General features: G+C 38.1%; 1 protein-coding gene across 1 annotated transcript in view; it reads left to right on the plus strand.

Annotated features, from left to right (window-relative positions):
• LOC121443862 (probable ubiquitin carboxyl-terminal hydrolase FAF-X) overlaps positions 1-13,281 on the plus strand; it is a gene marked incomplete at its 3' end in the record, with an annotated part of 122,774 nt that overhangs the window by 21,408 nt on the left and 88,085 nt on the right. Inside the window, exons 6-9 of the mRNA XM_041645613.1 lie at positions 8,781-8,896; positions 9,090-9,341; positions 9,668-9,803; positions 11,033-11,185. Coding sequence (XP_041501547.1) covers positions 8,781-8,896; positions 9,090-9,341; positions 9,668-9,803; positions 11,033-11,185 — 657 coding nt within the window. The remainder of the gene's footprint in view (positions 1-8,780; positions 8,897-9,089; positions 9,342-9,667; positions 9,804-11,032; positions 11,186-13,281) is intronic.

The raw sequence follows: 13,281 nt of genomic DNA on the forward strand, positions 1-13,281 counted from the left end.
AATTGGGAAGATCTTTTGTATAGCATTCAAATAAACTCCATCTTTGCCTTTTTTGAACATTATGTTCTGTATTTTTCTCCATGGGTGGTGATTTATAAATCCTTTGGGATCAATACAGCTTTTTCTTATCTGACTTTAGGAGTTAAAATTACGCATATTAAATTTCTAGTAGTTAAATCTGCCTTGTTCAGACTTACTGTTGAATGTGTTATATTTTTATCTATAATGATAGGTTTTTTAATTTTTTTTTGTCCTCACTGGTGTACTCAATTTGCTTATATTTTTTTCTAGTTACCTTCAGGTTTTCGTCAGTATTTCTTATAGCTCTTAAGAATACCTGATATTAATACTTTTCAAATAGGTCTGTCTGATTGTCTGGTTTTCTTTCCACAATCTTAACATTTGTTGAAATTTCACATTTTATAGTATTTTTGAACTTGGGCAAGAAAAGGAATACTTTTAATGTATGGACATGGACTTAAAGCCTGAAGAGATGACCCACCATATATATTCTTTTCTATGTGCATAGCTGCTTTAAAATTTTTTAATTTTTTTTTTGTTTTTTTTGTTTTTCGAGACAGGGTTTCTCTGTAGCTTTGGTGTCCGTCCCGGAACTAGCTCTGTAGACCAGGCTGGCCTCGGACTCACAGAGATCCGCCTGCCTCTGCCTCCCGAGTGCTGAGATTAAAGGCGTGCACTACCACCGCCCGGCTAAAATTTTTTAATTTTTAAATCCTACCTCAGATTGCTTGAATACCTCACTTTTATATTCTTTATTAAGTAATTTGTCTTAGTAGTCTGTCTGCTCTGTAGTTCCAGTATGTTTTCATACCATTCTTCTCTTGACTTATCTTTACTCTTCTGTCTTAAGCCATTTAACATAAAAGTTAGCACCTCAGGTAGCCTCCTGGCAGGTTACTACAAAATTATTTCTCCTTTTGATTCAACTGGGTTTTTTTGGCACTATGTTTAATTTATTGTATGTTTAACCAATTTTCAAGGTTTTTATAAAGTTCTAACTCATACAGAGTTTACAAACTGAATTCATTTTACTTTCAGATAACATTAGGAATTTATAAACAAAAGTGGAAACAACCATAAACCTAGTAGTTTTAGTCTTTATTTAGTTTCTCATCTCTTAAAATTAGCAATAGCTTATACTGATTTATTTTTCAAGAATTTGACTTTTCTGTAGCATTGTTTAATGTTGTACTTTTTGTTTTGTTTTGGTGTGTATTTGTGTATGGGAGGGTGATATTTAACTGGAATTGGGTCCCGCACAACTACAGGTCAGTGTTAGGTATCCTTCTCAATTGCACTTCATTTTAACTTTTGACTTAGGAGCGTTCCATGAACCTGGAGGTCAGTGATAGACATGACAAGGTGACCATCAAGTCCTGGGCATCCTCCCGTCTGCATCATCATTGCTGGGAGTACAGTCACTTGCAGCCACACTTATGTTTTTTACATCAGTCTGGCCTGGCAAGCATTTTGCAGACTGAACATTTTTTGGAGTCCCTTTTCTATATAAATTCAGAAAATATTTCCCCTGCAGGTTCATTATTCTCTCTCCATTACTATTTCTATTTTCTCTTAAAATTGATTTTTAGAACAAAAGACTCACAGGCCTTTTTAATTAAACATGTTTATTTTTCCAATTTTTTAATTTTAAAATTCACCTTTTTGTTGTTGTTGTTGTTTCTTTTTTTGTTTGTTTGTTTGTTTGTTTTAATTTATTTTTTTATTGAGAAAAGGAGAAAAAAAACAAAAAAACAAGTTTCCACCTCCTCCCAGCCTCCCATTTCCCTCCCCCTCCTCCCACCCTACGCCCCCTCCTCCCACCTTTCTCCCCCTCCCCCCACTCCTTTCCCTCTCCCTCTCCAGTCCAAAGATCAGTCAGGGTTTTCTGTCCTGTGGTAAGACCTAGGACCTCCCACCTCCGTCCATATCTAGGAAGGTGAACATCCAAACTGGCTAGGCTCCCACAAAGCCATCACATTACCTAGGATCAAACCCCCGTGCCATTGTCCTTTGCGTCTCATCACCCCTCATTGTTCTCCATGTTCATGTTCAGAGAGTCCAGTTTTTTTTGTTTTTTTTGTATTTTTTTTCTTTTTTTAATTGCGAAAAGAAGAAAAAAAAAACATAAACAAAAAACAAGTTTCCACCTCCTCCCAGCCTCCCATTTCCCTTCCCCTCCTCCCACCCTTCTCCCGCTCCTCCCACCCTTCTCCCCCTCCTCCCACCCTTTTCCCCCTCCCCCAACTCCTCTCCCCCTCCCTCTCCACAGAGCAGTCCAGGTTCCCTTCCCTGTGTTAAGTCCTAGGTCCTCCCTCCTCCGTCCATATCTAGGAAGGTGAACATCCAAACTGGCTAGGCTCCCACAAAGCCAGCACATTAAGTAGGATCAAAACCCCCTGCCATTGTCCTTGGTGTCTCATCAGCCCCCATTGTTCGCCATGCTCAGAGAGTCCAGTTTTATCCCATGCTTTTTCGGTCACAGTCCAGCTGGCCTTGGTGAGCTCCCCGTAGATCAGCTCCACTGTCTCAGTGGGTGGATGCACGCCTCGTGGTCCCGAATTCTTTGCTCATGTTCTCCCTCCTTCTGTTCCTCATTGGGACCTTGGGAGCTCAATCCAGTGCTCCAGTGTGCATCTCTGTCTCTATCTCCATCCATCACCAGATGAAGGTTCTATGATGATATGCAAGGTATTCGTCAGTATTGCTCTAGGATAGGGTCATTTCAGGTTCCCTATCCTCAACTGCCCAAGGAACTAATTGGGGACCTCAGCTTGGGCACCTGGGAGCCCCTCTAGGGTCAGGTCTCTTGCCAACCCTAAAGTGGCTCCCTTAACTAAGAATTGTGGTTCCGTGCTCCCCGGTCCAACCTTCCTTTATCCCAATCCTCCTGTTTTCCCAAGGCCCGACCTCCTTCCCTTCTAACTTTTCTCTCCCCATCTCCCCTTACCCCCATCCCACCCCACCAAGATCCCTATTTTCTCCCTGGCAATTTTGTCTACTTCCCTTAGCCAAGAGGATAACTATATGTTTTTCCTTGGGTTCCCCTTCTTACGTAGCTTCTTTAGATTCACCTATTGTAGACTCCGTGACCCTTATTTATGGCTAGAAACCAATTATGAGTGAGTACATCCCATGTTCATCTTTTCGGGTCTGGGATACCTCACTCAGGATAGTGTTTTCTATTTCCATTCATTTGCATGCAAAATTCGAGAAGTCATTGTTTTTTACCGCAGCGTAGTACTCTAGCGTGTATATATTCCATACTTTCTTCATCCATTCTTCCATTGAAGGGCATCTAGGTTGTTTCCAGGTTCTGGCTATTACAAATAATACTGCTATGAACATAGTTGAACAAATGCTTTTGTCATTTGATAGAGCCTCTCTTGGGTATATTCCCAAGAGTGGTATTGCTGGGTCCAGGGGTAGGTTGATCCCGAATTTCCTGAGAAACCGAAACACTGACTTCCATAGTGGTTGCACAAGATTGCATTCCCACCAGCAATGGATGAGGGTACCCCTTCCTCCACAGCCTCTCCAGCAAAGGTTATCCTTGGTGTTTTTGACTTTAGCCATTCTGACAGGTGTAAGATGATATCTCAAAGTTGTTTTGATTTGCATTTCCCTGATTGCTAAGGAGGTTGAGCATGACCTTAAGTGTCTTTTGGCCATTTGAACTTCTTCTTTTGAGAATTCTCTGTTCAGATCAATGCCCCATTTTTTAATTGGGTTAATTAGCATTTTAAAGTCTAGTTTCTTGAGTTCTCTATATATTTTGGATATCAGACCTTTGTCAGTTGCGGGGTTGGTAAAGATCTTCTCCCAGTCAGTAGGTTGCCTTTGTGTCTTAGTGATAGTGTCCTTTGCTTTGCAGAAGATTCTCAGTTTTAGTAGGTCCCATTTATTCAATGTTGCCCTTAATGTCTGTGCTTCTGGGGTTATACATAGGAAGCGATCTCCTGTGCCCATCTGTTCTAGGGTGTTTCCCACTTTCTCTTCTATCAGGGTCAGTGTGTTCGGGCTGATATTGAGGTCTTTAATCCATTTGGACTTGAGTTTTGTGCCTGGTGAAAGATGTGGGTCTATTTTCATTCTTCTACAGGTTGACATCCAGATGTGCCAGCACCATTTGTTGAAGATGCTTTCTTTCTTCCATTGTATACTTTTGGCTCCTTTATCAAAAATGAGGTGTTCATAGGCTTGTGGGTTAAAATCCGGGTCTTCTCTACGATTCCATTGGTCGACTTCTCTGTTTTTATGCCAGTACCACACTGTTTTCATTACTGTAGCTCTGTAATAGAGTTTGAAGTCAGGGATGGTAATGCCTCCAGAAGATCCTTTATTGTATAGGATTGTTTTGGCTATCCTGGGTTTTTTGTTTTTCCATATAAAGTTGATTATTGTCCTCTCCAAATCTGTGAAGAATTTTGATGGGATCTTGATGGGGATTGCATTGAATCTATAAATTGCCTTAGGTAGAATTGCCATTTTTACTATGTTGATCCTCCCAATCCAAGAGCAAGGTAGATCCATCCATTTTTTGGTATCCTCTTCAATTTCTTTCTTCAATGCCTTAAAGTTCTTGTCAAATAGATCTTTCACTTCCTTAATTAGATTTACCCCAAGATATTTTATGCTGTTTGTGGCTATCGTGAATGGTGAAGCTTCTCTGATTTTCCTCTCTGCTTCCCTACCCTATCCTTTGTGTATAAGAGGGCGACTGATTTTTTGGAGTTGATTTTGTATCCTGCCACATTACTAAAGGTGTTTATCAGCTGTAAAAGTTCTTTGGTGGAGTTTTGGGGGTCGCTTATGTAAACTATCATATCATCTGCGAATCACGAAAGTTTAACTTCTTCCTTTCCAATTCGAATCCCCTTGATCCCATTATGATGTCTTATTGCTATTGCTAGAACTTCAAGTACTATATTGAAGAGGTATGGCGAGAGTGGACATCCTTGTTGTGTTCCTGAGTTAAGCGGGATGGCTTTGAGTTTCTCTCCGTTTAATTTGATGTTAGCTGTCGGCTTGCTGTATATAGCTTTTATTATATTTAGGTATGACCCTTGTATCCCTAATCTCTCCAAGACTTTTAACATAAATGGATGTTGAATTTTGTCGAATGCTTTTTCAGCATCTAATGAGATGATCATATGCTTATTTTCTTTCAGTTTATTTATATGCTGGATTACATTGATAGATTTTCGTATGTTGAACCAGCCCTGCATCTCAGGAATGAAGCCTACTTGATCATAATGGATAATATTTCGGATGTGTTCTTGGATTCGGATTGCCAGTATTTTGTTGAGGATTTTTGCGTCGATGTTCATGAGTGAGATTGGCCTGTAATTCTCTTTCCTGGTTGAGTCTTTGTGTGGTTTTGGTATCAGAGTAACTGTAGCTTCATAAAAGGAATTAGGTAATGACCCTTCTGTTTCTATATTGTGGAATACATTAAGGAGTATAGGTATTAGCTCTTCTTGAAGTTCTGGTAGAATTCCTCATTGAAACCATCTGGTCCTGGGCTTTTTTTGGTAGGGAGGTTTTTGATAACAGCTTCTAATTCTTCGCGACCAACAGGTCTGTTTAGATTGTTCACCTGGTCCTGGTGTAACTTTGGTATATGGTATTTATCTAAAAAAGTGTCCATTTCTTTTACATTTTCCAGTTTTGTGTTATACAGGCTTTTGTAATAAGATCTGATGATTCTCTGAATTTCCTCTGTGTCTGTGGTTATGTCCCCCTTTTCATTTCTGATCTTATTAATTTGCGTATTCTCTCTCTGCCATTTGATTAGTTTGGATAGGGGTTTATCAATCTTGTTGATTTTCTCCAGGAACCAGCTTTTTGTTTCATTGATTCTTTGGATTGTTTTCTGTGTTTCTATTTTGTTGATTTCAGCCCTCAGTTTGATTATTTCCAATCTTCTACTCCTCCTAGGTGAGTCTGCTTCTTTATTTTCTAGAGCTTCCAGGTGGGCTGTTAGGTCTTCAATATGAGCTTTCTCTGTTTTCTTTAAGTGGGCACTTAGTGCTATGAACTTTCCTATTAGGACTGCTTTCATAGTGTCCCATAAGTTCGAGTATGTTGTTTCTTTATTTTCATTGAATTCAAGGAAGACTTTAATTTCTTTCTTAATTTCTTCCTTAATCCAGGTATGGTTCAGTAGTTGACTGTTCAGTTTCCATGAGTTTGTAGGCTTTCTGGGGGTAGCATTGTTGTTGAATTCTAACTTTAATCCATGGTGATCTGATAAGACACAGGTGGTTACTAATATTTTTTTGTAACTGTGTAAGTTCGCTTTGTTACCAAGTATGTGGTCAATTTTTGAGAAGGTTCCATGAGCTGCAGAGAAGAAGGTATATTCTTTCCTCTTTGGGTGGAATAATCTATAGATGTCTGTTAAGTCCATTTGCTTCATTACCTCCATTAATTCTCTAATTTCTCTGTTAGGTTTCTGTTTGATTGACCTGTCCATTGGTGAGAGAGGAGTGTTGAAGTCTCTTACTATTAGTGTGTGTGGTTTGATGGCTGCCTTGAGTTTTAGTAATGTTTCTTTTACATACGTGGGCGCTTTTATATTAGGGGCGTAGATTTTCAGGATTGAGACTTTATCCTGATGAATTGTTCCTGTTATGAGTATAAAATGCCCCTCTACATCTCTTCTGATTGATTTAAGTTTGAAGTCAACTTTGTTAGAAATTAGGATGGCCACAGGTGCTTGTTTCTTAGGTCCATTTGCTTGATAAGCCTTTTCCCAGCCCTTTACTCTGAGTAGGTGCCTGTCTTTCTGGTTGAGGTGTGTTTCTTGTAGACAGCAGAATGTTGGATCCTGTTTTCGTATCCAATCCCTTAGCCTGTGCCTTTTTATAGGTGAGTTGAGCCCATTGACCTTAAGTGATATTAATGACCAGTGGTTGTTAACTCCGGTCACTTTTTTAGTAGTAGGGTTTGTGTGTTTCCCTTCTTTGAGTTGCGCTGGTGAAAGGTCTCTAGATGACTGAGTTATTGTGGGCATTGTTGGACTCCTTGGTTAGTGATTTTCCTTCTATAATTTTCTGTAAGGCTGGATTTGTGGCTACGTATTGTTTAAATTTGTTTTTATCCTGGAAAATTTTGTTTTCTCCATTTATAGTGAACGAAAGCTTGGCTGGATATAGTAGTCTGGGCTTGCATCCATGATCTCTTAGTTTTTGCAGTACATCTATCCAGGACCTTCTGGCTTTCATGGTTTCCATAGAGAAGTCAGGTGTAAGTCTGATAGGTTTACCTTTATAAGTAACTTGGCCTTTTTCCTTTGCGGCTCTTAATATTCTTTCTTTATTCTGTATATTTTGTGTTTTGATTATTATATGGCGAGGGGATTTTTTTTTTTGAGACAGGGTTTCTCTGTGGCTTTGGAGCCTGTCCTGGAACTCGCTCTGTAGACCAGGCTGGTCTCGAACTCACAGAGATCCGCCTGCCTCTGCCTCCCGAGTGCTGGGATTAAAGGCGTGCGCCACCATCGCCCGGCGGGATGTTTTTTTTTTTGATCCAGCCTATTTGGTGTTCTGTATGCTTCTTGAACCTTCATAGGTACCTCTTTCTTCAGGTTGGGAAAGTTTTCTTCTATAATTTTATTAAGTATATTTTCTGTACCGTTGAGCTGCACTTCTTCTCGTTCTTCTACTCCAATTATTCTTAGGTTTGGTCTTTTTATTGTGTCCCAAATTTCCTGAATGTTTTGTGATGAGAATTTGTTGGTTTTGCTGTTTTCTTTGATCAGTGTGTTTATTTTCTTTATGGTGTCTTCAGTGTCTGATATTCTCTCTTCTATCTCTTGTAATCTGTTGTTAGTACTTGTCTCTGTCGTTCCTGTTCGTTTACCCAGATTTTCCATCTCCATTCTTCCCTCGGTTTGTGCTTTCTTCATTGCTTCCATTTCATTCTTCATGTCTTGAACCACTTTCCTAACCTGTTTGATTGCTTTTTCTTGTTTCTCTTGGTTTTCTTGCGTGTCTTTGAGCGATTTATTCATTTCCTCTACCTTTTTGTTTGTAATCTCTTATTGTTTATGGCAGTTTTCACCTCCTGTTTAAGGTCCTCTATTATTTTCATATAGTTCACTTTTGAGTCGATTTCTTCTATTTCTTCAGGAATAGGGTGTACAATTCTTCTTATTTCGGGATCCCTGGTTTCTGGTGGTGTCATGTTGCCTTTCAGGTTGTTGGAGGAGTTCTTGTATTGGCGCCTTCCCATCTCTTCCTTCAAATGGAGCCAGGAGAGGCCTGGTCTCTTGGTCCAGCCTTTGCTGTGATTGACTCTCTGGGTATATCTCTTCAGTGTAGAAGCAGGAACTGTTTGTTTGTTTTTTGAGACAGAGTTTCTCTGTAACTTTGGAGCCTGGAATTAGCTCTTGTAGACCAGGCTGGTCTCAAACTCACAGAGATCTATCTGTCTACCTCTTCTTCCCGAGTGCTTAGGTTAAAGGCATGTGCCACCACCGACCAGCTAAAACTTACTTCTTAAATGTAGAAAATGTTAGCTGATCAAAGCCCAATATTTTGCTCGTAATATATATGCAATTTAAAAAGTTAACTCTTTCTGAGCAAAAATATAAAAAGAAACAGTCACTCTTAAAGGGTCTTCCTAAACAAGTAAATCATATATGTGTGATTTTATAACAGTTTTTGGCTTATAATTATATATTGTCTGTTTTAAAACATAAATTTTAGGTAGTAATTTCTTAAAGAAGTAATTTAATGCTTATCATTCACTTACAGGGTTGGTTAGTGGATCTTATTAACACATTTGGCACATTAGATGGTTTCCAGATTTTGCATGATCGTTTCATTACTGGATCAGCATTAACAATTCAAACAATTTCAGCTCTAATTAAGTAAGTTATATTTTAAGATATTTTCAGCATAATATACAAGTTGCTCTTATTTACTTGGAAATAATTGAGTTTTAATTCTTAAATGTTTTTTTTCTGAATTTAGCATGATTTGCTTGTACGTATTGAAACTAATTTGAAAACTAGACTGTAGAAGAAAAATTGGATATTAAAGTTTTGTGTTCCCTCTTTTCAGGCCTTTTGGACAGTGCTATGAGTTTCTCACTCAACACACTTTAAGAAAGTACTTCATCCCAGTTATTGAGGTAGTTCCACAATTATTACAAAAAATAACTAATGAAGAACTGAAACGAGAAGCAAAGAGTGAAGTGAAAAATGATGCCATTTCAATGATTATTAAATCTCTAAAGAGTTTAGCCTCAAGAATTCCAGGACAAGAAGAAACTATTAGAAATTTAGACATTCTTAGGTTAAAAATGATACTCAGGTGAGATACTTTTTACCTATAGTTACTGTTACTGTGATTTATGTTGTTGCCTATTCGGTGATTGCATATTGAATTTAGGATCCTGTATGATAGGCAGCCATTTTACCAATTTGAAAAAAAATGGTTTGTTTGGATTTGGGTTTTTATTGTTTGTTTTGGGGTTGTAACAGTCTATGCTGGCTATGAATTCACTGTGTAACCCTGGCTTTCATTTTGTGATACTCCCACTTCAGTCTTTAGAGTTGCTTTTGTGTTATGCATGTGGCACTAGCCCTTTGCTATTCCTATGGATCATGAAAAATTATTATTGATTACAATTTTTATAGATTGCTGCAGATTTCTTCTTTTAATGGAAAGATGAATGCACTGAATGAAATTAACAAGATGCTGTCAAGTGTATCATATTATACACATCAACATGGTAATTCTGAGGAAGAATGGCTAACCGCTGAACAAATGGCAGTAAGCTCCATTTTTTTATATAATCGAAACATACTTGCCTCTTTATTTTTTTGTGTATAGGGCTGGAATTTCTGAGGACAGTTTATGAGACTCAGTTTTCTGCCTGTCAATCTGGGATCTAATGACCAAACTTGGCAGCAAACTCCAAGTGTTTATTACTTCTACCACAAAACAAAAAAATAATAAGGCCTGGAGAGATGACTTAATGGCTTCGAGCACATTTGTTGTGCTTCCAGAGCCATTGGTTTCCAGTTGCCGCAAATATCTCTAATTCTAATTTGAGGGAATCACACACCCTCTTTTAGACAACCAGGGAATGCTTCAAACATAATATACACATGGTTCACTAACATATGATAAAAACACACTGTATACACAAATAAGTAAACTCTTAAAATTAAAACTGCTGAACTTTTTAAGTTGATAAACAATGGATTGGTAAGAACGTTAAGTAACTTACTGTATCTTTTGTGAATGTGTACTGAATATAGGTGACTTGTTTAAATTAAAGAGAAAACTTCTGGAATCTAGTGAATGAGTATTCTATGGAATCACTTAAAACATTTTAATTTGAAGTGAATAGCAGTTATAAAAACTTGAATTATAATTTAATATGAGTACTGTTTATACATATTTGTGAAGAATAATCATTGTCTTACAAGAGTCTTAATTACCAGATTGACTCAGAACTTTGAGGGCTTTTTTTTCTTAACTGTTGTGAAAATAGTATATACCTAAGACAAAGACTTTGACTAAGGATTTATTTAAGCTCAGATTTTATGTTTATATCGATAAATTAAATTAGCATCTCTCAACAATGCAAAAGAAGAAGCATTTTTTGTTATAAATTAATGTGACATTTATGAGGTATTTGAATACATTTTACAAGAGAATGTTCTAAAACATACTGGAAATATAAAAGTCATTATGCTCATACATTATAACTAAAATATGTGATACTGCTGCTCATAGATGAGGAATTTCTCTTTATTTCAGAATTAAATTACATGCAGTTTGTAATTACCCATTAAGGCAGCAATTGTGTTATCTTAATGGGTACATTTTACATGCAGAATTTAATTCTATAAAATTACTTATTTTAATATTTAGTAACTGCATTAAAGATTGATTTCACTTGTGTCATCTGTATAAGTGAAAAATTTTATTTTGGTTTTTGGAATATTTTTATTTCCTACAGTTAAACAATATTTGTGCTGTTTTAAATTTAGGAGTGGATACAACAAAATAATATCTTATCCATACTGTTACAAGATAGTCTTCATCAGCTACAGTATGTGGAAAAGCTAGAGAAGATTCTGCGTTTTGTCATTAAAGAAAAGGCTCTTACTTTACAGGATCTTAATAATATCTGGGCAGCACAGGTAAGAAATTTTCTTAAGATAGTAAAAATTTAATAAAATTACAGGTTTATCTAGTGACTTGAGTAACAGATTTTTATTACTACAATTTCAGTAAGCTATTTTATTTAGATATCTGGTCAGGAATTCTTTTTTTAAAAGATATCCATATATTTATGTAGTAAAGATATAGATGATTTTATATTACAAAACCATCTATTGAAGCAATTTTGGAAGGAATAATGGTGGAAAAAGTATAAAGAATTTAGTAATTGGAAGAAGTTTTTCTTATAGTCTTTGAAGAAGGAAGTGTGAAAAATTTGGAAAAAAATTTATTACTGTATCAGTTCCAAAAACCTATGATTGCTATGTTAGATTGGAACTTTTAATAATAAGTTACCTTATTTTGCTAGAAAATACTGTGTAATTTTTTTTCATTTTTTTATTATTGAGAAAAGGAAGGAAAAAAAGTTTCCACCTCCTCCCAGCCTCCCATTTCCCTCCCCCTCCTCCCACCCTTCTCTCCTTCCTTCCATCATCCCCCTCATCCCACTCCTCTCCCCCTCCCTCTCCAGTCCAAAGAGCAGTCAGGGTTCCCTTCCCTGTGGTAAGTCCTAGGTCCTCCCCCCTCTGTCCATATCTAGGAAGGTGAACATCCAAACTGGCTAGGCTCCCACAAAGCCAGCACATTAAGCAGGATCAAAACCCAGTGCCATTGTCCTTTGCGACTCATCAGCCCTCATTGTTCGCCATGCTCAGAGAGTCCGGTTTTATCCCATTCTTTTTCAGTCACAGTCCAGCTGGACTTGGTGAGCTCACAATAGATCAGCTCCACTGTCTCAGTGGGTGGGTGCAACCCTCTTGGTCCCGACTTCTTTACTCATGTTCTCCCTCCTTCTGCTTTTCATTGGGACCTTGGGAGCTCAGTCCAGTGCTCCAGTGTGGGTCTCTATCTCTATCTCCATCCATCTCCAGATGAAGGTTCTATGATGATATGCAAGATATTCGTCAGTATTGCTATAGGCTAGGGTCATTTCAGGTTCCCTATCCTCAGCTGCCCAAGAAACTAACTGGGGACCTCGCCTTGGGCTCCTGGGAGCCACTCTAGGTTCAAGTCTCTTGCCAACCCTAAGGTGGCTCCCTTAACTAAGAATTGTGCTTCCGTGCTCCCCTATCCACCTTCCTTCATCCCTATCTTCTTTTTTCCCCAAGTTCCCCCCATTCTCCCCTTCTCCCTTTTCTCTCCCCATCTCCCCTTACCCCCATCCCACCCCACCCCCAGGATCTCAATTTTCTCCCCGGGAATTTTGTCTGCTTCCCATAGCGAAGAGGATAACTATATGTTTTTCCTTTGGTTCAACTTCTTACTTAGCTTCTTTAGGATCACCAATTGTAGACTCCGTGACCCTTAATTATGGGTAGAAACCAATTATGAGTGAGTACATCCCATGTTCATCTTTTTGGGTCTGGGTTACCTCACTCAGGATAGTGTTTTCTATTTCCATCCATTTGCATGCAAAATTCGAGAAGTCATTGTTTTTTACCGCAGTGTAGTACTCTACTGTGTATATATTCCATACTTTCTTCATCCATTCTTCCATTGAAGGACATCTAGGTTGTTTCCAGGTTCTGGCTATTACAAATAATACTGCTATGAACATAGTTGAACAAATGCTCTTGTCATATGATAGGGCATCTCTTGGGTATATTCCCAGGAGTGGTATTGCTGGGTCCAGGGGTAAGTTGATCCCGAATTTCCTGAGAAACCGAAACACTGCTTTCCAAAGTGGTTGCACAAGATTGCATTCCCACCAGCAATGGATGAGGGAACCCCTTCCTCCACAGCCTCTCCAACAGAGGCTATCATTGGAGTTTTTTATTTTAGCCATTCTGACAGGTGTAAGATGATATCTCAAAGTTGTTTTGATTTGCATTTCCCTGATCGCTAAGGTGGTTGAGCATGACCTTAAGTGTCTTTTGGCCATTTGAACTTCTTCTGTTGAGAATTCTCTGTTCAGTTCAGTGCCCCATTTTTTAATTGGGTTAATTCGCATTTTAAAATCTAGTTTCGTGAGTTTTCTATATATTTTGGAGATCAGACCTTTGTCTGTTGCGGGGTT

This window comes from Microtus oregoni, unplaced genomic scaffold (genome assembly GCF_018167655.1).
Source record: "Microtus oregoni isolate MIOR12 unplaced genomic scaffold, Mior012 000113F_ref0000058, whole genome shotgun sequence".
Lineage (NCBI taxonomy): Eukaryota > Metazoa > Chordata > Mammalia > Rodentia > Cricetidae > Microtus > Microtus oregoni.